We start from the raw sequence: 22,368 nt of genomic DNA, 5'->3' as shown, positions 1-22,368 counted from the left end.
AATGTAATTTTTATTAATGAAATATTGATTATTACCATTTTCTTATAAATGACAATAGTTTGCGCTATATCATTATGGAATAAATGTTTTACTATAGATATTCACTGCAACTTACTTCAAAACATTATATAGTAATCATGATAACAAGATTAAATAAATCTTTATTTTCCAGAAGTAATTTATAAAGAAATTTAATAAGAATGGTTTTAACACATATGTTCAAATCTCGTATTTTTTACGTACCAACCCACTCTTTCTTTGTTCACAGGTATGCATACATTCTTGATGAAACATTACATAGATATATAATTCGGTCATAGTATATCCGAATGAAATTTACCAATTTGTAAAACAATGGAAAGAATATATCTATTAGTTATTATTCAATAAATTCAAAGTATATATATATATATATATATATATATATATATATATAATCATAGTTATCTTAATCACATGTAATGCATTTTAAAATATTAGACTTCATTTTTGATGTAAAGAAATTAATCTTGTGAAGTGTATAATTCTGTATTACATTGTTCGACTCTTATTCTAACCTAACAGTGCATTTTATCTTTTTATATATTATTCTTATTTATATGAAATATTTACATTATATTATCGATCATTAAAAAATTATATAGCATTGGAATGCATATAATAACCCGATTATTAAAAAAATTGTTTTTTAATTAATCGAGGGTAAAACAGGATTATAGAATTTGAGTATTGAAAAGAGTTAGATATTATTAAGAAAAATTGTAAAACAAGATTATAAAACAAAATTGTAAGTAAAATCACTACACATTTTTATATCAGCAGTAAATTATGTAACAGTTACTCTTTTTTTTACAAAAATCTTGACATTATGTTACTTTTTATAATGTTATCATTATTTAAAAGTGATAAAATCTAATATATGGTTTAATATTACCAAACAAAAATTTGTTCATATATTGACATCCTTTGTCTTTAAATCAAATTAAAAAAGGGAAGAATAAATGTTCAACTTATTTGTTTAATGTAAAAAAATTTCATTTTTGCTTAATTGTTATTTATGATCAGGTAATACTAAAAGTTGGTTTGTATTATGTTTAATATTTTCTTTATTTGTAGGTGTAAATCGTCTAGTATAAAAGTATCTAAATCCAACATGGTTCATCATAATCCCATAGAAAAGCGATACGATAACATAACTAAATCACCAAATGATAAAAGGGAATATAGAGGTCTTTTGCTTTCTAATAAAATGAGAGTTTTACTCATTAGTGATCCCACAACAGATAAAAGTGCCACTGCTTTGAATGTGAATATTGGTAAAATCAGATATATAGTTATACTATTATTTTTTGAGTATAATGTAATTACTACCTTTATAGTTTTAAGCTATATTTAATTTTATATTATTTATCTTTATAGGCTATTTAAGTGAACCAGATGATTTACCAGGCTTAGCACATTTTTGTGAACATATGTTATTTCTGGGAACAGAAAAATATCCAGAAAAAAATGATTATAATAAATATTTATCACAAAATGGTGGTACTTATAATGCATCAACTTATATGGATCATACACTTTATTATTTTGATGTACATACAGAAAAATTAAAAGGTGCATTAGATCGTTTTGCACAATTTTTTATTGCACCACTCTTTACAGAGGCTTTAACTGAGTTAGAATTAAATGCTATCCATATGGAATGTAAAAAAAATTTAGCAAATGATACATGGCGCCTTGATCAATTAGATAGATCATCAGCTGATCCAAGTCATCCTTTCTCAAAATTTGCTACTGGGAATAAGGAAACTTTAGATATAATCCCAAAGCAGAAAGGAATAAATGTACGGGAAAAATTACTTGAATTTCATAACAAATTTTATTCCTCTAACATTATGGCATTATCTGTATTTGGTAAAGGTAAGTAAAATACTTTATTTATTATTTACTCCACTAAAACATATTTAATATAGAATAAAATTATTATCTATTTATGCTTTTTTTATAAAATGAGAACTATTCTTATAAATTCTGTCCTATATTTAGAGAGTTTAGATGAACTTGAACAAATGGTAGTAGAGTTATTTTCTCAAGTGAAAAATAAAGATATTACAGTACCTACTTGGCCGGAACATCCTTTTAATTCAAAGCAACATTTTCAAAACAGGTGGTATGTTGTTCCAATAAAAGACATTAGAAATTTGTATATCATATTTCCTATACCTGACTTGCGAGAACATTATAAATCAGCGGTAATAACTATATATTATTTCTTAATATATTAATTTATTGTTCTTAATCGTATAATAAAAATACATCCACTTTTTAAAATTTTTTTAGCCTGCACATTATATTTCACATCTATTAGGACATGAAGGGGAAGGATCACTTTTATCTTTATTGAAAGCAAAAGGATGGTGCAATTCGCTTGGTTCGGGTAAACGATTAGGTGCTAGAGGTTTTAGCTTCTTTGCTGTTTTTGTTGATTTAACAGAAGAAGGCATTCAACATGTTGATGATATTGTCCTCTTAACGTTCCAATATATTAACTTGCTAAACAAACATGGACCAGTTGAGTGGATTTACAATGTAATTATTCATAAATCAATTATTATGTAATACAGATTTAAATATTAACACTTCGCCGTCGGAGAAGCTAACGTACTTATACCTTAGTTTGCAGCAGGAACATCCAATTACATACACGAGTTACAATGTTAATTATGAATTTTATATTTTAAAATATATATTTGTAAATTTGCGAAAACAATAGCCATAAAGTTACTGATATAAAGAGATAATAAACAACATAAAGTATTTGCTAATAAAGAAAACACTATGTATTCTGTTGGTGAAGTGTTAATCATAAATATATAAATATTTAATAAGTTTAATAAAATAGCTGTTTTGTTCTGAAGGAATATAGAGACATCGCAAATATAAATTTTCGATTCAAAGAAAAAGGTTATCCTTGTGATTATGTCAGTGGTATAGCACAAGTATTATATGATTATCCAATGGAAGAAATCTTAATAGCGGAACATCTTTTTCCGTTGTGGAAACCAGATTTAATCACATGGGTAATGGAATATTTGAAACCAGAAAATGTTAGAATTCATGTAGTTGCAAAGTTATATGAAGATATAGCTGACGAAACTGAAAAATGGTATGGTGTTAAATTTAAAAAAGAAAAGATACCACAAAATATAATAAGTAAATGGATTAATGCTGGTTTAAATTCGGATTTACAATTGCCACCAAAGAATGAGTTCATACCAGAAAAATTTGATATAAAACCAGCAGAAAGTACTGTGAGTAAACATTTGTGTAAACATTTCTATATGTAAGTACATATATGTATGTATGCATACTATGACAAAACAATTTCATTTTTTTTCTCTCTAGATATCCAAATTTCCAATAATTATTGAAGACACTCCACTAATAAGATTATGGTTTAAACAAGATGATGAATTTCTTATACCCAGAACTAATTTATTTATCGATTTCGTCAGGTAAAATATAAGTAAACTGTGTTGTCTACTTAATTCATATTTATATTAAAGATGTGTTATACTTAAATATGATTACATTTTGCTTACAGTCCACTGGCATACATGGATCCTCTTAATTGTAATTTAACATATATATTTGTATTATTATTTCGTGATGCTCTAAATGAATATGCATATGCCGCCGAGATTGTTGGTCTTAAATGGGAGCTCACGAATAGTAAATATGGAATGACAGTAAGTAAAAACTATTATAAGTACATAATATATATAAATTTCATTTTTAATATTATACAGTATATATTTTTTAGCTGGGAATTGCTGGCTACGATGATAAACAACAAGTGTTACTGAATAAAATTATTGATAAAATGATCAATTTTAAAGTTGATCCAAAAAGATTTGAAATTTGGAAAGAAAATGTATGTGTTACTTAAATTTTTATGTATGCTACTATGTTATTATTAATTTTCATCTTAATTCTAGTATATTAGAAGCTTGAAAAATTATAAAGCTGAACAGCCATATCAGCATGCAGTTTATTATCTTGCTGTTTTATTATCAGAGCAAATTTGGATGAAGGATGAATTACTAAATGCTACGTCTCGTAAGTCTATGCAAAAAAATTAAACATTTGGTTGATAAAGAAATAGATAAGAAATATCCATTATAAATTTTATAATTTATTAATTATATTTAATATAATTATGTTCGTATAATTTCATTTGTATGTAGATTTAACAGTTGAAAGAGTACAAAATTTCATCCCACAATTTTTAAACAAAATACATATGGAATGTTTAATACATGGTAACATAACAATGTCAGAAGCTATTGAAACTGCAAAGTCAATAGAATCAAAATTATCAAATGCAGTTCCTCATATAGTACCACTTCTATCTAGGCAGTTAATTTTACATCGTGAAATCAAACTAGAAGATGGTAAGTACATTTAACTTTTTATATTAAAAGTTTTTAAATAATATTTGTAGAAAAAAGGAAAGAAAAATTAATATTTTTCCTATATATATTTTCTAGGTTGTCAATTTTTATTTGAAGTAAAAACTAAATTTCATAGTAATTCATGTACGCAAGTTTATTATCAAACTGGTTTACAATCAACAGAATCAAATATGCTTCTAGAACTTTTAGCACAGATTTTATCAGAACCTTGTTTTACTACGTTAAGAACTAAAGAACAATTGGGATATATAGTGTATAGTGGAGTTCGAAGAACAAATGGTGCACAAGGTTTAAGAATTATAGTTCAAAGTGACAGACATCCTAAATATGTTGAACAAAGAATTAATGCGTTTTTAAATTCTATGTTGGTTAGTAATTAGAATTTAAATATTACTAGATATATTTGTTTTCAAAATTTGCATTTAAAGTTAATTTATTTCAGCAATATATACCATCTATGACAAAAGAAGAATTTAATGCACATAAAGAATCACTAGCAATACGACGACTTGAAAAACCTAAACAAATGACTACTTTATCTGCCATATTTTGGAGTGAAATTATATCACAACAATATAATTTCGATAGAGCAAATATTGAAGTTGCATATTTAAAAACTATAACACAGGAACAAATACTAAAGTTTTATAAAGTATACATATAATGACTGCATCACTTAGACTAACACTAATACAAGTATATTGAATTTAAACGTTTTTCATTTGTAGGAAATATTTCAAAGTGACGTTCAATGTAAATTATCAGTGCATGTACTTTCTACACTAAAAGATGTAAAATTAGAAGATGAAAATGTAATGGAATCTAATGAATACATTTTATCAGACGGAACAAATAATATTGAACCAAAAAAAATTGATGATATCATATCATTTAAAATTAGTCAGTGTTTGTATCCATTATTGAAGCCATTCAGTGATATACCAAGAAAAGGCGCACACTCATCAAAATTATGAAGTGCTTAATAATAACCGTGAATATGTGTTTTAATAATGTCACTGCACCTGCAGATTGTAGTAAATATCAGGTAAATAAATGATTTTAACATACTCTGTTATATAAAAAAACAATGTTTAAAATATTAAATAATCATTTAAGATATTAATTTTATAAATGCTAATGGATATAAAAGTAAAAGAGTAACTATAAAAAGTAGAAAGCAGTTGTAGTAAATGATAAGTAACTACATCACATATGTAATAAAGTCTATATTCAAATATACTCTATCAATAGTCCATAAGCATTTAAGTGAGTACTTAATAGATTAAGAAATACAGGTAGTTGTTTTATTATACCTCAAAATTTCTGTATACTCATAAAATTTTGTAAAAATAAATACGTAACTACTTCGAAGAAGTTGTAACCTTAACTACAGGACCTTATACCAACTAATAGATAAGCTAAATGAACATTTTTTTGTCTATTACTTTCACTAAGTGTCCCTCGCCTCGACGCTTAAACAGCTCCTAAATCAGTGAAAAGCTAACAAATCAGAAAACAGTTGATAATTTTTAAGAATGCCAGAATAGTTACAGCAATAATGGCATCATACATTTGCACAGATCTCAGTTAACACATTTAAGGTCAGAGAACAAATAAGATTGCTCATGTCCATTGTCCTAGTTGTTCCACAGTGCAAGTGCTGCACCATGCGATCAAATGCCGAAGGTGTTCCACGCAAGCATATGCAAGAACCTATAAAGTTAGAAATCTACCCTATTTGGTTCCATGTTAGCATACAAGAACGTATTTAGTCCAGTCACTAGTAGAGCCTATTTCATTGTACGATTCTATGGAAAAGTTCATACTTTTCTTTCCGAGGTAGAAAGTATGAGAATAACAAAATCTTACAATAATTAAACTTAGAAAGTAAAATTAATTGTTTATTATATTTCTTTTTAGAAAAGAGAAGGAAATCTTTACTTTCAAACGATAATGGATCAGTGGAATGATGCAATAATTTTAATATATTCTCTATACACAACAGCTTTCTAGGTTTAACATTAAATTCACTTTCCTCGTGATAATATTTTTATTACAAAACCTGAATTTCACTTCAATAGTAATTTCAGTAGTTGTTAGGTTGCGAGTAATATTTCTGAGTGATGTATCTGTTTTGCATGTATGTTCATTCATAAAGATGATAAAAAAGAGGTATAAACTAACTACAAACAAGATTTGATGTCATGACTATGTAATTTTTGTAATCCACGATTTTTATCCATTTTATTTTTATTATTGAGTAAAACTTATTAATTCTCTGAATTCTAATCTATGGAGGATTGGAATACATATCGACTACACGGAAATACACAATCGACTCGTGAAGCCAAGTAAAACTCGCCCGTGATTTGTAATAATAATAATGCCATAGCTCCTCGAGTAAAATCCTCGGCGATCCGCTTGACTTCTCCCTACGGAGGCAATTAGCATTGGATCCATATCCTGCCTATCCTATTCATGCTTCGTTGTGTACTGACAACCGAGTGCAATAGTCTTCACCCCGGCTACAACCGGGGATACGCCGCGCCATCTCATCCCTCTTCGACTACGATCGAGGGGACGACAGTCTATGTATGCGGATACTAATTCAAAAGTGAAATCTTTTCACTTTTTACTTTTTCTAAATTAATCTTTTGCTAATATATTTGTGAGATCTTTCTAAATAAAATGAGAACAAACACGATATAATTTGAATTAGATTTACTTATTGATATGTATTTAATTATCATTTATAAAGTAAGCAAATATGCTCCAAATCGTATCGTATTTGGTGTAATTTCAATTAAGAAAATGTAACGAATATGTTAGTAAAAATTTCATTCATCACAAATTAAAGATAAGAAAGTTTGATTTTTGAGTTAAGAAAGGCTCAACTTATCTCGTTTCGACTCTCAGTGTCTCTATCACTTTCATTCTTTTTGTCCTGTTCTAAGTTCAGTTTAGATTGTCAAAAGACTGTCAGCTATGCATCGGGCTTCTAAGCTCGATCCCCGTTTATAAACAGAAAATAAACGACAACCAATACAGACGTATATGTTGTCGCAAACGTACAACTATAACCAGAATTTACTGTAGTGGTATCGGCAAATTTTTACAAATATAGTCGCTCATAAAATTATCTATTATTATTATTATAAATCGCTATTTGAACACTTACTGTCTACGTTTATATTTATTCTATTTACAATTCGATACAGCACAGGATCACAATATATTGAAAGATTACTATAAAATTATATTGAAAATTTACTTACAAAATTAGTTACGAAGTTTACTTATAAAGTATCATAAAATTATAAAAATCTCACCTATGTGCTTTCACCATTTGTTACCTAGTGTTACTTTGAGATTGTTTTTACTACTTGATATCAGCGCCTTGTAGTGAACAATATAGGAGACTTTCTGTCCTCATATCTAGGCTTACCCCTACTACAAGAATGTCAGATCAGGATATATATATATATATATAAGACCTAATACGACCATGCTCTGTTTTACTCTATATATCAGGACGAATGTTAGAGAAATGGTATATATCCACGTATCAGATCTACTCACCTCTGTACATATGTACATATATCCAAATATTATATCGCTTTCTTTAATAAATATATTATTTCTTAAAATAGATGTTATATATTCTTTCTTACTAGATGTCGTTACAAATTCTATTTTCAGTATTATATTTTGAACAGTTTAGATGGCGTTAAAAACGCATTACGAAATGTAAATTCGAGTATCCTATCTTTTCCCTGTCAATTGTGGCTTCTCTTCAAGTTGATTCTCTTCGGTTTCGCTGATCTCAAGTACTCAAAATCCTCTTTGAGATATTTCGTATTGTCCTCATACGCCTGAAAAGGGGTAGTTCTACAGTTGTACGTGCATCTAAGTAAGTTAAGAAGTAAAAGTCATTAAAATTTAAACAATATTCGTTCGCTTTTCATATAACCTGATCTCTGTAAAAGGTTCAATTTTTTTATAAATTTCAGCCATCGTGGTTCCATCCCATGACCTTAACCTTAGGAGTAATAAACTAATTGAAAAGTAGAATTTTTTACGTATATTTTAATGCTATTAATCTTTATAATAAAGTAATTTATAAGTAGGAATTTTTGACGTAATAGAATATATTTAATGAAAGTCGCCATTTGTCAAAGAAGTGCCAACAGATTTAAAGTCAAATGCCACCTCATTATGGTCTCATTATAGTTTCTCAATCCTCAATCTTATTAAATTTTTGTCTTAATATACAAATAAAAGGTCAAAAGATTTTCAAAATTTGTCAATAGTAATACACAACATAAGGCAAACAATTCTATATATGTATATGCATATATAGGTACATATTATATACTTATATGTATATGTTATAAATATATTATCGTTAATTTACGAAAAAGTCGAAAAATTTTAAAGCATATTTATTGAAATTTCTACCATTTCAGAAAGGTATTGTATGAGTCAAAAAATAGAAAAACCAATATTATCAGGTCAACGCATAAAGACCAGAAAAAGAGGTATGCATCAGAAAATATAAGATTTCTTAGGTAATATATTTAATGAAAATTATAATGAAGAATTTTTTTAGATGAAAAAGAAAAATATGACCCTATGGGATTTCGAGATGCGATTTTACTTGGTTTGGAAAAGGCTGGTAACGACTTAGATGCAATTTCAAAGTACTTGGACGCAGCTGGCTCTAAATTAGATTACCGCAGATATGGAGAGGACCTTTTTGACATCTTAATAGCTGGTGGACTTTTAGTTCCAGGCGGTTCTATTGCTCAAGATGGTGATAAACCAGTAAAAACCACTGCTTGTGTTTTTGAACAACCAGAAGATATGGAATCTATGCGAAATTTTGAACAAGTGACGTATACTGTTCTATGTATATTTAAGCTGTCATGATATGTACTTTAACAATGGCTTTAAAAATAACTTTATTTATAGGTTTTCATCAAACTTATGAGACGTTATAAATACTTGGAAAAAATGTTTGAGGAAGAAATGAAAAAGGTATTGGTTTTTATGAAAGGCTTCACTCCTAAAGAAAGGATAAAATTAGCTAGAATGACGGCTCTGTGGATATCCAATGGTTCTGTTCCACCTACTGTTTTATCAGTTTTAATTAATGAACATTTGGTTAAAGACAACTTAGCATTAGACTTTTTATTAGAAGTTTTTGTCACTTGGAGGCAGGAGAAAGGTCTATCCAGTTTAATGACTGCTTTGAAAAAAGGAAATATTGAAGGAAGGTATGAGAAAATTCCAAACTTTATAAAGTTCATTGTTATATCTATATCAGGTTTTTTGTTTTATTCTCATTACTTTTTCTTTTTTCTTTCTTTTTTTTTACATACTGATCAACAGGTTAATGGAATTTGTACCGCCTAATAAACGAACTGAAGAATATTTTCGATCTGTATTTGAAGCTGTTGGTCTTGCAGACATTGTAAAATTACATAAAGCTCAAGCAAGTCAAGAAGCAAAACGGGACTTGCAACAACTGTTATTGGATGATTTGGCTGATAATCGTCCTTTGAAAGATATTATACTTGATCTCAAAGAAATGGCACAGAAGAGTGGTATTCCTGAGCATGAAGTTATTGGCCTGGTAATTATAGTTTTATGATATTATTATATTACATTAGAATTAAATAAAATTGTTAACAATGTTTGCAGATTTGGGTTGTAGTAATGGGTCAAGCTGAATGGAATAAAAAAGAAGAATTAGTGGCTGATCAAGCACTGAAGCACTTAAAAATATATACTCCACTGTTTGATGTTTTTACAACCACTGCCAGATCTGAGCTTGCACTTCTTCTGAAGGTTCAGGAATTTTGTTATGAGAATATGAACTTCATGAAAGTCTTCCAGAAAATTGTTTTACTATTTTATAAAAGTACGTTTATAATGCTGACACATACATTTATTTGTAATTTCTTTGTTTGTGTCCATTTTCTGTTTAACATATTTTATTTTAGCGGATGTAATATCAGAAGAAGTGATTTTGAAGTGGTATAAGGAAGGCCATTCTGTTAAAGGAAAAATGATGTTCTTAGATCAAATGAAAAAATTCGTTGAATGGTTACAGAATGCTGAAGAAGAATCTGAATCAGGAGAAGAAGAAGATTAAAAATACAGAAGTATGTTTAATCAAGGTTTACAGCTTTGTTTTTGACTTTATATTATTTTTATATTTCAGAATAATATAAGCTTCATTATCAAAAAATAATATATTTGGATTACATCCAAAATTTTTGGAATGGATCAAAATATGAACTGCAATTGGACTGTATTGACAAATGGAAATTTTGATAAAATAAAGTTTGTATCATTCTGCGATACACTATATCAATATACAAATACATACAGTTTTTTAATCGTTAATGAATAAAAAACAATACATTACCATCTGATTAACGAGGAAGATAAATTGTAAAATTTACAGTGTCTTTAAATTGTATTACTTTAAGAAAAAATATTTTGTGTTACATTTTTATAACACCGCTGCAAAATATATACAGAATAACAAGTTAATGAAGAAAAGATCTTTATCCCTGTGTATGTATAATTTTCAAACCCACATTCTTTGTATGATAATATTGTACTAGTTTCTAGAAAATATATTGTCAGGTGGTGTTTAATATTTGAATTTTTTATGAATCCTGTTTAATTTCCTATAATATTAATTAATTTATATAAATAAAAGCAATTAACTAGAAACAAGTAATTTCTTAATATATATAATTGGAATTCATTTTTTATTTCTTTAAAAATTTTATTTTTGTATATTATAAATATAAGAATTATATAAATTATTATTATTCATTGCATTTAGGCTAATGCACGATAAAATTCTATATACATTGATAAATAGATGATTTATTTTAATGTAAATTGCAAGTAAATATTCCTACATATATATACTTTTACATTCATGAATGGCAAAAACAATAAAGATGTAATTATTACTTGTTTTTAACTGTTTTCAGAGAAGATTAAATGTTACATGTACAGTTACAGTTACATGTTAGATTTGTGATTTGTATTTATGGAGTTTCATGTTAGCAATTGGTTGTTTTTTAATAAGTGTCTTTCCTGCCATATAAGGTATTAAAATTTCAGGGATTTGAATACGCATATGTTTTGTTTGATGTGTTTCACAAAGTGCTATCAACATGCGAGGTACAGCACATGCAGTTCCATTCAAAGTATGAACATGTAAAACTTCTCCCTTATTTGTCTTATATTTTATACCAAGTCGTCGTGACTGATAATCTGTACAATTACTACAACTAGATAATTCTCCATATAATTTTCTTCCAGGCATCCATCCTTCCATATCTACTTTCCTAAATATATAAATTGATGATGTGACATTAAGAAATTTAAAAGCTAAGTATTTCAATATATAATGTAATATTATACTACTGTATACCTATATGCTGGAGACCCTAAATCATGAGCTGGCATATCAATTATTCGAAAATATAAATTTAATGAAGAAAATAAATCTTCTTGAATATTCAGAAGTTCTTGAAACTGATTTTCTGACTCTTCATGTTTTGAACATACAAACATTTCAACTTTTGTAAATTGATGAACCCTTATATGAATAGATAAAATTATTTATTAGAAATAATATTTATGTAACTGTTATACTATCAATATTGAAACAGTTGTTAGATATATTATCATATTAATAAAATATATTTAAAAATATATGTAACATGATTTTTTACCTGTATATACTTCTCTCATGTATAAGATTAGATATTTCAGCCCTAAAACACCTGCTTACAGCAGCCATTTTTAGTGGTAAATCTTCTGAACTAAATATAGTATTCATTACTTTATAAGCTAAGGACATTTCTGCTGTTCCAGATAAACTATAGTTCCCTCCATAAAAAGGACTTAAATTATATACAAGGTGTCTTCCATTATCTATTATCAATCCACATCTTTCTATAACTTCAGTAGGGATAATATCAGGTACAGAAACAAGTTTAAAGCCATGTTTCATTAACTTTCTGACTGTAAAATGAATTAATGCTTCTTCTAATTCTGCTAGATCTCCTAAGAACAAGTAACCTCGTGTTCCTATTAAGGGCCCCAATTGTTTACTTTTTAATGCCTTTAAATTTGTAACTAATGTTGAAAATTCTTGTGGTTCAAAATCAAATTCTGGATTATGCCCGCATTCTTTTAAAATTTGTGGTTCTTCGCCATAAGATAATACTCTTGGATCTGTTTGATTTGGTATTTTATTTAACTCATGCAAAAGAGCCTTCTTTAACTCTGGATTTTTTGAAAGTTCAAGAATTTTATCAATATCTCCAATACTTTTCCTTGCTGCTATATTATTAAAAATAATATCTCGATTACATGAATTACATAAAAAATCAATATTATATTCGGGTTCTGGAATATATGTTATTGTGTCTACATTATATTGTGTTGACTGTGTCCTATACTGTAAAGAATATATATGTTAATTATATAATTTAATATGCAACTGGAAAGAAAAATAAACCAAATACTTTTTACATTATATACATATGTAAACAAAAATAATAACATACCAAAGTCTTTGTATAAAACTGAGGATATTTAAGAAATCGACTAAATTGTTTCTTGAACCACATTTTAAAAGTAAAATAATATTAATTATAAAATACATATGTGCATCAAGTATACGCCAATATATCCCTATGTTGTAGTTAACCTATGATACACATTTCTCTTTTTTGATGCATATGCTATTTATAAATGTTTATTAGGTTTGAAAATTACTTTAAGACACCTTGCTATATAAATGACTACGCTATTAGCAACATTTATAATATTATTAAAAAAATAATTTATTTCCCGTTTTCACACAACATAATTATATATTTGCTGTTCTGCAATTCGATAAGAGACACATTTGTTATTCCTCAAGCCTGAAAAACTGTAAGTAATGATATTATTACACTATTTTATAATACTTTATGATTTAATCTTTTACTTCATTTATGATTAATAATAAATTATCAAAATCCGATAATCAATATCCATCATTTATAGTAATGTCAAATTTGTTTAAAATAAAACCGAAAATAAATTCTTTTATTTAATATATTGTAAAATTTGCACAGTTTATTTTAATATTTTCTGAATGATATATTCTTCAATAAAAAGCATAACTTAACTTTCTCAATTGCTACTTTGTTAACATGCAATTAAAAATACTCTAATTCACTAATTACAGATAACTATGATTCCACGAACATTAATAAAAAATTGGATTTCTTTACGTCATTTTTTTCATAAACATTATACAATCCAATATAAGGCCAAAAACATCAAGTACATTGGTTTTGGTATATTCACAAGTGTTTTGGTTTATAGTACTTCAGGAATCACAATATTTGCAGCACAAAATGAGTTGGATATTAAAAAATTTATGGCACAACCTATTACTGACATAAAGAAATTAAAGAAGAAAGATGATATGAAAACAAAAATGGAATTGTTAGTGATGAAAACTCAAGCAGACTTTTGTAAAGCTTTGGAATCCTTAGAAGAACCAGGCCATTCTTTTAAAGTTGACAGATGGGTTAGGAAGGAAGGTGGTGGAGGAATTACTTGTGTTTTGCAAGATGGAGTTGTTTTTGAAAAAGCTGGAGTAAATGTATCTGTCGTTACTGGTATGTTACCACCAGGTGCAGTACAACAAATGAGAGCACGTGGGAAAAAAATGGGAGAGGGATCTGTACCATTCTTTGCAGCTGGTGTAAGTGCTGTAATTCATCCTCGAAATCCCATGGTTCCAACAATACATTTCAACTATCGTTACTTTGAAGTAGAAAATTCAGATGGTTCAATTCAGTGGTGGTTTGGAGGTGGCACAGATCTTACACCTTATTACTTAAATGAGGATGATGTAAAACATTTTCATAGTACTTTAAAAGCTGCATGTGATCAATATGATCCTTCATATTATTCAAAATACAAAAAATGGTGTGATGATTATTTTTTTATCACACATAGAGGAGAACGTAGAGGAGTAGGTGGTATCTTTTTTGATGACATTGATACTCCTAGCCAAGAAGAAGCATTTCAATTCGTAAAATCTTGTGCAGAAGCTGTTATTCCTTCATACATTCCATTAGTTGACAAACATAAAGATGATGGATATGGATATAGTGAAAGACAATGGCAATTATTACGTAGAGGAAGATATGTTGAATTTAACTTAATATACGATCGTGGTACAAAATTTGGTTTATATACACCTGGTGCAAGATATGAAAGTATATTAATGTCTTTGCCTTTGTCTGCAAATTGGCAATATATGCATGAACCAAAACCTGGTTCAAAAGAAGCAGAACTTGTTGATGTATTGAAAAACCCTAAGGAATGGTTGAACTAATATAAATAATATCCTTTAATAAAACTATCATTTCTTAACTTAAAGCTGTAATTTGTAGCAGTAATTTTGAATGATACAATTAATTACCTTTTTGCTATTTTGTTTACAAGTATTTTGTACAATTTTGTACAAGTGGAATGTTAATGAAAAAAATGCAAATTAAAATATAGAATAAGGCCATATTTTTAAACCATTTAAATATATTTTCAAGTATAAGAAAAGAGTTACATGTATAAACTTTATATTTAATGAATTAAATACTGTATAAACTGTAAATTATGTATAAAAATTGTACCTATTATTTTGATATACTTTATATGAAAGTAATATTCTTATACATTATAACTCTATACAGTCTAGGTGCTCATATGTGCACGTATTATATCTTTTAATATTATTTTAAACATTGTATACCTTAAATATAATAATATGGATATTCTCAAATTATTTTAGATGTATAAAAAGACAAATGATGACAAATTTGATGTGTTCTCAAATTTATTTAGTAAAATATTCAGTCTTAGAGTATATATTATAAATTACATATGTAATCATGAAAATAATAACAAAAATTTATTGTACAAAAAATCATTGGTAGAAATTCAATTAAATTAAATATAAAATATTCTTTAAATCTAAATGATATATGATGGAAGCAGATTTCAGTAGATGTAATGATTTCAGTTATGTAATTCTTGATCACTCTTTTTATACAACAATATATATACAAAGCAAAAAAAGGAAGAGTATTTTAAAATTCACAAAAATATCGAGTTGTTTGTATTAATTATGTACAATTTTCTCTGAATAAATACATATCCAACAAACAATTTAATGAATGTTTCATATATATATATAAAATATATATAAAAATGAATGAAAGATATTCGACATTTAAAAGAAGTAAAAAGATTAGTAGAGATGTAGAAACAGATGAAACATTTTTGTAAAACATTTTTATGTATAGGAACTATGTTTTGTAGATAAATTAATAAAGCAGAGTAAGATAAGTATTTCTTCGAATATTATAAAAATGTAAATATTAGCAAAAAATTATTTTACTCTGTTAGACGAAATTCCTATATGATATAAATATGTTACGTGTTTTATATAAGCAAAACTAGATTAAACACTTGTTTCTTTTTTTACTATTTGTAGATAAGTATTCGGATTATTTAAGTGTGTTTTACTAGTTTCAATATTCTGTATATTTTGTTGTTTGTTTAAACTCTCTACTTCATTGTTTGAATCTAAATTTTTTACAATATTACAAGAACTGTGCATAAGTGATGTCATATCAATCATAGAACTGATTAATTTTTGTTTAGATCTCAATTCATCAGTGCACACATTAGAGGCACATTCAGTATTTCTTGTAGGAGTAATATATGTAGTCTGCATTAATTTATGTAAATTATCTTTAACTGCACTATTTACTTTAGGGAAAGGTGATTCTAATTTGTTAAATGATTTTTGAGATAGGCGACTTTTATCACATAAATTTGAATTTGTAATATTTTGTAAGCCTGTAAATGATTTCAGATATTCGCATTTTTTTAAACTGGTAAGGGATGTGATGTCATTTAATGAATTACAAAAATTATTCCTTAATGGTTTCACAGTCTCTATTGGAAGACAGTGCATGCTATTAGAATGAGTTAACCATTTTGAAGTGGCATTAGACCGCCGTTCTTCTACTTCATGAAATTCATTCATACTTTGACAGTCTTTTTTTAACCATTTTGGGTTCATAATGTTATCTACAGTTTCATAAACTTCTGGTAAATTATGTTCGCTTTTTTCACTAGTCATCTGAGTAATAGATTCTATTTCCGAGCTATATTCTAAACTACATTGTTGTGAAACACTTTGCAGATGTTTTTCTTCATCAGTTTTGATGTCCATGTCTGAGTCATGTAAAGTTATACTCAGTAATTCTATTTTTTGGCAATTATTCCTCGCAGAGTTTGATACTGTGTTTAAAGAATCGTGTAATCTACAGTTATTATTAACTTTTCTTACATTTCCAAAAAGACCTTCTTGACCAATAACAAATCGCACTGGAACATTTCTTTCCTCTGAGATACTACCACCGCTATCTGAGAGTATATTAACGTTTTTAATGTCATTTATTGGATTTAACTCAACATGGATATTTGTATTATTTACTTTTGCACTGCTACTTAAGATGGTTTGGTCTATATTACTATCTAATTTTGTAGTAGATCGTGGTACAGAAATGCAACTACCAGCATCACTCATAGCACCGCCATCACCTTGTTTTCGAGGACCAAGATTATTATTTTTTGTATGACGACGTTGTTTTCTAAAAAATTTTCTAGCAACTCCACTTTGATGAGGATTATAAAACATTTCAACACAAGTTGGTTCAATATATGTTGTTACGGAATTATCAGATCTGTATTGCTGTCGATGTAATACAACTAAGTTCACATTGGTCATTTTTCTACCAACAGGTGAAACTTCTTGACTGGTTATAATATCTGTAACTTTAAACGCATTATAAGTTTGCGACCTATTGGTGTATCTGGATGAACCAATGGAATTTGAATCAGATGTAACTTGAGTAGCCTGAGAATTAGACATTGGAGGTACCAAATTTTGTACTAATGATTGCGTTGCTATTACAGGATTTGCATCAGAGATACTTCTTGTTCGACAACATTGATTTTTTCGTTTTTGAAACCAGCAACCCATTTTTAACCATTGTGACCTAACATCATTTCGCGCAATTCCATAAAAAAAGAGGATGAAAATTCCAAGTGAACTAGAAAAAAGGGAATATAAAGTAGCAAATATAGTTTCATCAAACGAAATGTATGCACTTAATGGCTTTGTTATAGCTGCTGCTGCAGTAATCCATGATATTAAATATAAAATTAAAATAATAATTTGACCCTTTAGTTGAGTTATTTGAGAATGTTCTGAGTCGTCAATATCGGATAAAACAGTCTGTGCACTGCGTGCACTATTCCTGCCTACAGAAAGATTTGTATTTGGTTCCAATAATTCTAAATCCATATTTTCCGTTGCTTGTGTACCTTCAGACAACTGAGCATTCATATCAACATTTTGAATTGAACATTTAATGAGTAAATGAAAAATAGATAAATATACAATTAGAAATCCAGCTGGAACAAACAATGCAACAAGAGCAGGAGCAGTTGTGAGAAAACAATATGAATATCCAGCGTATTCTCGTAAATTTATTGCGCCAGATATACCACAAATGATCATAGCTATACCCCAGCCAACTAGATACAGCCCTAATAATGGTTTTGGTATTGGTGGATCTTGAAGTTCATTATCCGGAATATCTTCAAGATCTGGTTTAGATAATTTTTTATACATATTGCTGTAAACAAATTAACCTTTTAATATTTGTTCATTGTATAGTTTTTATAAAATGTAAAGATTAATTATATACCTTGCAAATACTGCCATCCATAATAAACAACATAAAGACAAGTAATGTAGAATAAGACCAACACCTTGACAAATTGGTATATTTTCTGTTTGGTAAATACCAATACTATAAAAAAATGATAATAATGCCATAGCAAACCAAGTATTAATAACACAATGTTTTGCTTTTTTAGGCATAGCAATTGATGTGTAACAGATAATGTATGTAACAGACATAATAACTAAACATGTTACTGTTGCAATACTTCCAATATATATTGCTGGATTTGAATACCTAAATTTGGCGCCACTTATGCTGAAAATAGAAGTATTACAAATTAATTCATAAATATAAAAATTTATTAAATACGTACCTGTTACCATTGTAATCAAATGTAGAAGTATCTTGTAAAAGGCCATAATATCCCAATCTATTGCAATGAAATACTATTAAGTTATTTAATACATTTCTTAAATAGCAACCATCATTTGTCCAGCCTCCTGATTTATTTAATGTTTCATCCCAAACTACGGGTAATAATTTTTTTCCGGCGTAGTAGTATAAAGGTGCCTTTAGCATAATGTATACAGGCTCAGTTAAATTTTGTATTGACATTCCATCTGAAAAAAGATTCATATTATTATATTATTTTTACGTTTTAAATAAGCATTTTTGATGTTAGTTTTAATTACATACATAACTTGCTTCCAATAACACATGATGGAATATCCATATTATCATTGTTAATTATTTTAGGAAACAATCTACTATTGCTATATACAGAAATCATTAATTGATGAGCAGTAACTTCTTGTGAATATTGTAATAAAGATGCAGGTAGGTGTATTGATGCTTCAATTATTTTATCTTTTATATTAATCGGAGATGTTCTATTGTTTGTTGTACATTGTAAAAATCGTATTTCTGGATTATTATTGGAATACCATGTACATATTAATCCTGTAAAACTATCACGTTTCACTCTGAATTCTTCTAGTGCCATGTTTTTCTTGTAAAATTGTATAGATGGAGTAAATTGTATAATCTTTTCTACAGCTTTTATTAGTCGCGTGCAAGATTTAAAGGAAATTTCAGCTTTTTTTAAAATATTCTTTGGTACATTAATCAGAGTACTAATGACATCAATTAACATAGAACCAAGTTCTTTTTCTTCAGTTACAAAATTTAAGTAATTTTCTATAGTTTGAGTTATGAAATCAACTTCAATAGGATCGGTTATTTTTATGGTATTTCCTGTATAATTTTTGAATTTCTTCGCACTTTCTAATAAACTGATCCTTGTAAGTGAAAGATTAACTTTAGAAAATTGTTCTAAACTTTTTGTTATATGTGATATGTAAGGACATAATTCTGTGTTTAAATTCTCCCAATATCCTGTAATATTACATTGATAAGAAGCTTTTAAAGGCATTTGCATTAAACCTGATAAGTGGTTGCCTTCGCATGGTAATTCTGCCCTCCATCCTACTATAGTTTTTGGCCATGTATAAATACCTTTATTATTTTTAGTTACTGTAACATAATAATTTATTAGACTTATATTAAAATTTGAAGTATACATTTTATTTTACCTGCTAGAGGACAATAACGAGTTTCTTCAGAGATAACTATTACACTGATTGCTTTTGTTCTATTACCATTTACAGAAACTAACAAACAATTCCATTGGCCATTGTGTTCTTCTTTAACAGGAACAATACTAAGAGAACTATAAAAATTATAATTTTATTATGCATATATATAAATGCTTTGATTTACACTACATGTATTAAATGCTAAAATACCTGTCCACAATGCCACTATCTGCAAGATATCTGTTATCCACTTTAATATTAGATAAACTTTTTTGTGGATCTAGAAATGTATTTAAATCTACAGTTTCAGAAGTAGTATTAGGATACCACAACCAACTTAGTCTTGCATTTCTATCTTCTGTTATACTAGGTGCTCTGCATTTTAAAGTTATAGAATCTCCAGCAAATACTACTTGATTATTAACTGGCCGAAGTTCAATTGTGGGAGGTAACCACTGACATTGAATATTTTCTGAATACTTCAATTTTTTCACAAATTCACCTTTGATATTTATAGGTGATACACATTTTGGGGCAGGACTGAAATATTTCAAAAGCTTATTACACTATGATACACATTATACCCTATATAATTACTAAATCTCTATTTTTGTATTTAAAAATATGTTACTTTAATTTAATAGAACTGTTATGAATCCAATTACTAAACCAGTATAATTCACAGTCACATCTCCATGGATTGTTAGATAAATCTCTGAAATATAAATTAAAATTTGAGTAACTTTATTCAATTTATATGAATTCATATATTATATTTAACTTACTTACAACTGTTTTAAAGATTTCAGACCATAAAAAGTACCCTCCATTAAAGTTGTTAATTTATTTTCGTTTAACTTCCTATAATATATTTTTATAGATCAGTGTTTTTTTTTAAATACTCATGAGTATAATTATATGTATATATGTGCACACATGTACGCACGCACACACATAACAAAACAAATATAAAGAAAGTAAATAAAAATTGAAACTAGAGACTCACTTACAAGCGCTCTAAAGCCAGTAAATTATGAAATAATGATGGTTTCACCACACTTATGTTGTTGCCGGACAAATCACTAATAATCAAGTAAATAATATGTAAGATAAAAGAATATACATAAAAATATACATCAATATATTTTACAAAATCTGTAAACTTACAGCCTTTTCAAATTTGGCAACTTGCTAAATGTATGAGCATCTATAGTTGAAATTTGATTTTTACTTAAATCCCTAAATAAAAATTGAATATATTTGTAGCATTAATATATTCAATAATAAATAATGTATGATTCATAATAATAACAAATATATTAATATTCTTACAATCTCTCTAAATTTCCAAGACCATCAAAAGAATTTTCACCAATAAAAGTTATATCATTTTGCGATAAGTTCAAACGTTTCAAATTTGTCAAATTCTTAAATATGTTAGCTTCAATAGCATAGATATCATTCTTGCTCAAATCTCTGAAATATATTAAGCAATTAAAAATATTACAAGTAAAAATAAGTATTACTCTGCGTGCTATAGAATAATTCATAATAGTACAATTAGTATTATAATCTTACAATTGAACTAATTCCACGCTGACACTATCAAGATTGATATCCCTAATGTTCTGCAATTCATTACTACATTTAATTCGTAGCCATTCTGCTTGTGCACCAAGTTTACATGTGCAATACTTTGGACATGTCTGGATTGTTTCTCCTCTTGTTTGAATTAAAATTAAAAACAATAAAATAGCTCTCATTTTAAAAAAGGCAGATTTTTACCTAAAGAATATCAATTTTAATTAATAAGAAAATCGAAATTAGTAACTTAACAAATTAACGTTTACAAATTTTTTATAAAAGCAAATATTTTAAGTATAAACATTGAAAATATATAAAACATTGATACAATTATTATATATTTGAACAGAATTTAAAATTTCAAGCAAAATTCTTGTAAAACTAAACATATAATTTTCATTCATAATTTACAATATTTTAATATAAGAATGAGAATAAATAATAGAATGATTTCATGTAAGTATAAACAATGAATTTATACATAAACGTTAAATACTTACGACTATGAAAGGAATTTTATTTATCATATTGTTTTAATGTTATACGCCATATATTATGATTATTTGATAACTGTAAACATAATTATAAGAGAACAAGCTTACGGATATTTGTACACACTTCCCATAACAATAAAAGACAACCTACGAATTGTCATAGTCATAAACTATTGACTATATACATGCATATCTGTATCTAGAATTAATTATAGGCTGATTTTCACATATTACGTATATATTTTAAGAAAGAATTATTTTTGTTTTATTTGTTATAATACAGCTTTAAAAGATCACTTTTGATATGTAAATTATAAGGTAGATGTGTAAAATATCACAGTAATGTTTATGTAAT

The 22,368-nt window shown here is 27.4% G+C and overlaps 5 protein-coding genes and 1 long non-coding RNA gene across 11 annotated transcripts; 3 read left to right on the top strand and 3 right to left on the bottom strand.

Moving 5' to 3' along the window:
- Positions 1-469: 469 nt before the first annotated feature.
- On the top strand, positions 470-5,849 carry LOC117240265 (insulin-degrading enzyme). 2 transcript variants are annotated; one of them, XM_033506243.1, is made up of 14 exons: positions 470-787; positions 1,117-1,316; positions 1,420-1,920; positions 2,047-2,252; positions 2,341-2,589; positions 2,919-3,311; positions 3,406-3,515; positions 3,605-3,749; positions 3,824-3,934; positions 3,999-4,119; positions 4,248-4,454; positions 4,551-4,843; positions 4,918-5,127; positions 5,204-5,849. In XM_033506243.1, exons 2-14 carry the CDS (start codon positions 1,154-1,156, stop codon positions 5,447-5,449), a joined length of 2,955 nt encoding a protein of 984 aa, XP_033362134.1. In that variant the 5' UTR covers positions 470-787; positions 1,117-1,153; the 3' UTR covers positions 5,450-5,849. The 2 variants fall into 2 exon arrangements, with proteins under 2 accessions (XP_033362134.1, XP_033362133.1); XM_033506242.1 differs by lacking the exon at positions 470-787 and adding an exon at positions 1,043-1,065.
- Positions 5,850-6,433: 584 nt separating this feature from the next.
- On the bottom strand, positions 6,434-7,959 carry LOC117240268. The gene is made up of 2 exons (XR_004494644.1): positions 7,805-7,959; positions 6,434-7,721 (listed from the first exon to the last, which is right to left on the bottom strand). It is a non-coding gene; the product is annotated as an uncharacterized LOC117240268 (long non-coding RNA).
- Positions 7,960-8,221: 262 nt separating this feature from the next.
- Positions 8,222-11,143, top strand: LOC117240218 (protein krasavietz). The gene is made up of 8 exons (XM_033506180.1): positions 8,222-8,385; positions 8,942-9,013; positions 9,085-9,365; positions 9,447-9,751; positions 9,867-10,110; positions 10,179-10,398; positions 10,481-10,642; positions 10,702-11,143. Exons 2-7 carry the CDS (start codon positions 8,953-8,955, stop codon positions 10,630-10,632), a joined length of 1,263 nt encoding a protein of 420 aa, XP_033362071.1. The 5' UTR covers positions 8,222-8,385; positions 8,942-8,952; the 3' UTR covers positions 10,633-10,642; positions 10,702-11,143.
- A 218-nt stretch (positions 11,144-11,361) lies between these two features.
- On the bottom strand, positions 11,362-13,451 carry LOC117240247 (serine--tRNA ligase, mitochondrial). The gene is made up of 4 exons (XM_033506223.1): positions 13,082-13,451; positions 12,242-12,972; positions 11,938-12,105; positions 11,362-11,851 (listed from the first exon to the last, which is right to left on the bottom strand). The coding sequence occupies exons 1-4, from the start codon at positions 13,142-13,144 to the stop codon at positions 11,530-11,532; spliced, it is 1,284 nt and encodes a 427-aa protein (XP_033362114.1). The 5' UTR covers positions 13,145-13,451; the 3' UTR covers positions 11,362-11,529.
- On the top strand, positions 13,351-15,743 carry LOC117240248 (oxygen-dependent coproporphyrinogen-III oxidase). The gene is made up of 2 exons (XM_033506224.1): positions 13,351-13,451; positions 13,750-15,743. The coding sequence occupies exon 2, from the start codon at positions 13,756-13,758 to the stop codon at positions 14,911-14,913; it is 1,158 nt and encodes a 385-aa protein (XP_033362115.1). The 5' UTR covers positions 13,351-13,451; positions 13,750-13,755; the 3' UTR covers positions 14,914-15,743.
- LOC117240244 (adhesion G protein-coupled receptor A3) lies at positions 15,679-22,222 on the bottom strand. Of its 5 annotated transcripts, none has more exons than XM_033506214.1 (13): positions 22,020-22,222; positions 21,514-21,720; positions 21,268-21,411; positions 21,103-21,174; positions 20,946-21,017; positions 20,725-20,796; positions 20,567-20,650; positions 20,146-20,475; positions 19,933-20,069; positions 19,037-19,873; positions 18,714-18,960; positions 18,362-18,655; positions 16,039-18,289 (listed from the first exon to the last, which is right to left on the bottom strand). In XM_033506214.1, the coding sequence occupies exons 2-13, from the start codon at positions 21,696-21,698 to the stop codon at positions 16,039-16,041; spliced, it is 4,725 nt and encodes a 1,574-aa protein (XP_033362105.1). In that variant the 5' UTR covers positions 21,699-21,720; positions 22,020-22,222. The 5 variants fall into 5 exon arrangements, with proteins under 5 accessions (XP_033362107.1, XP_033362106.1, XP_033362108.1 ...); XM_033506218.1 differs by lacking the exon at positions 22,020-22,222 and having other exon boundaries at positions 16,796-17,012; positions 17,083-18,289; positions 21,514-21,698; XM_033506216.1 differs by lacking the exon at positions 20,946-21,017 and having other exon boundaries at positions 15,679-18,289.
- Between the last annotated feature and the right edge of the window lie 146 nt (positions 22,223-22,368).

This window comes from Bombus vosnesenskii, unplaced genomic scaffold, assembly GCF_011952255.1.
Source record: "Bombus vosnesenskii isolate JDL3184/JDL3185 unplaced genomic scaffold, Bvos_JDL3184-5_v1.1 scf7180000014579, whole genome shotgun sequence".
Taxonomy (NCBI): Eukaryota; Metazoa; Arthropoda; class Insecta; order Hymenoptera; family Apidae; genus Bombus; species Bombus vosnesenskii.
The sequence above is the reverse complement of the archived record's forward strand: the minus strand, read 5'-3'. Positions and strand labels throughout refer to the sequence as shown.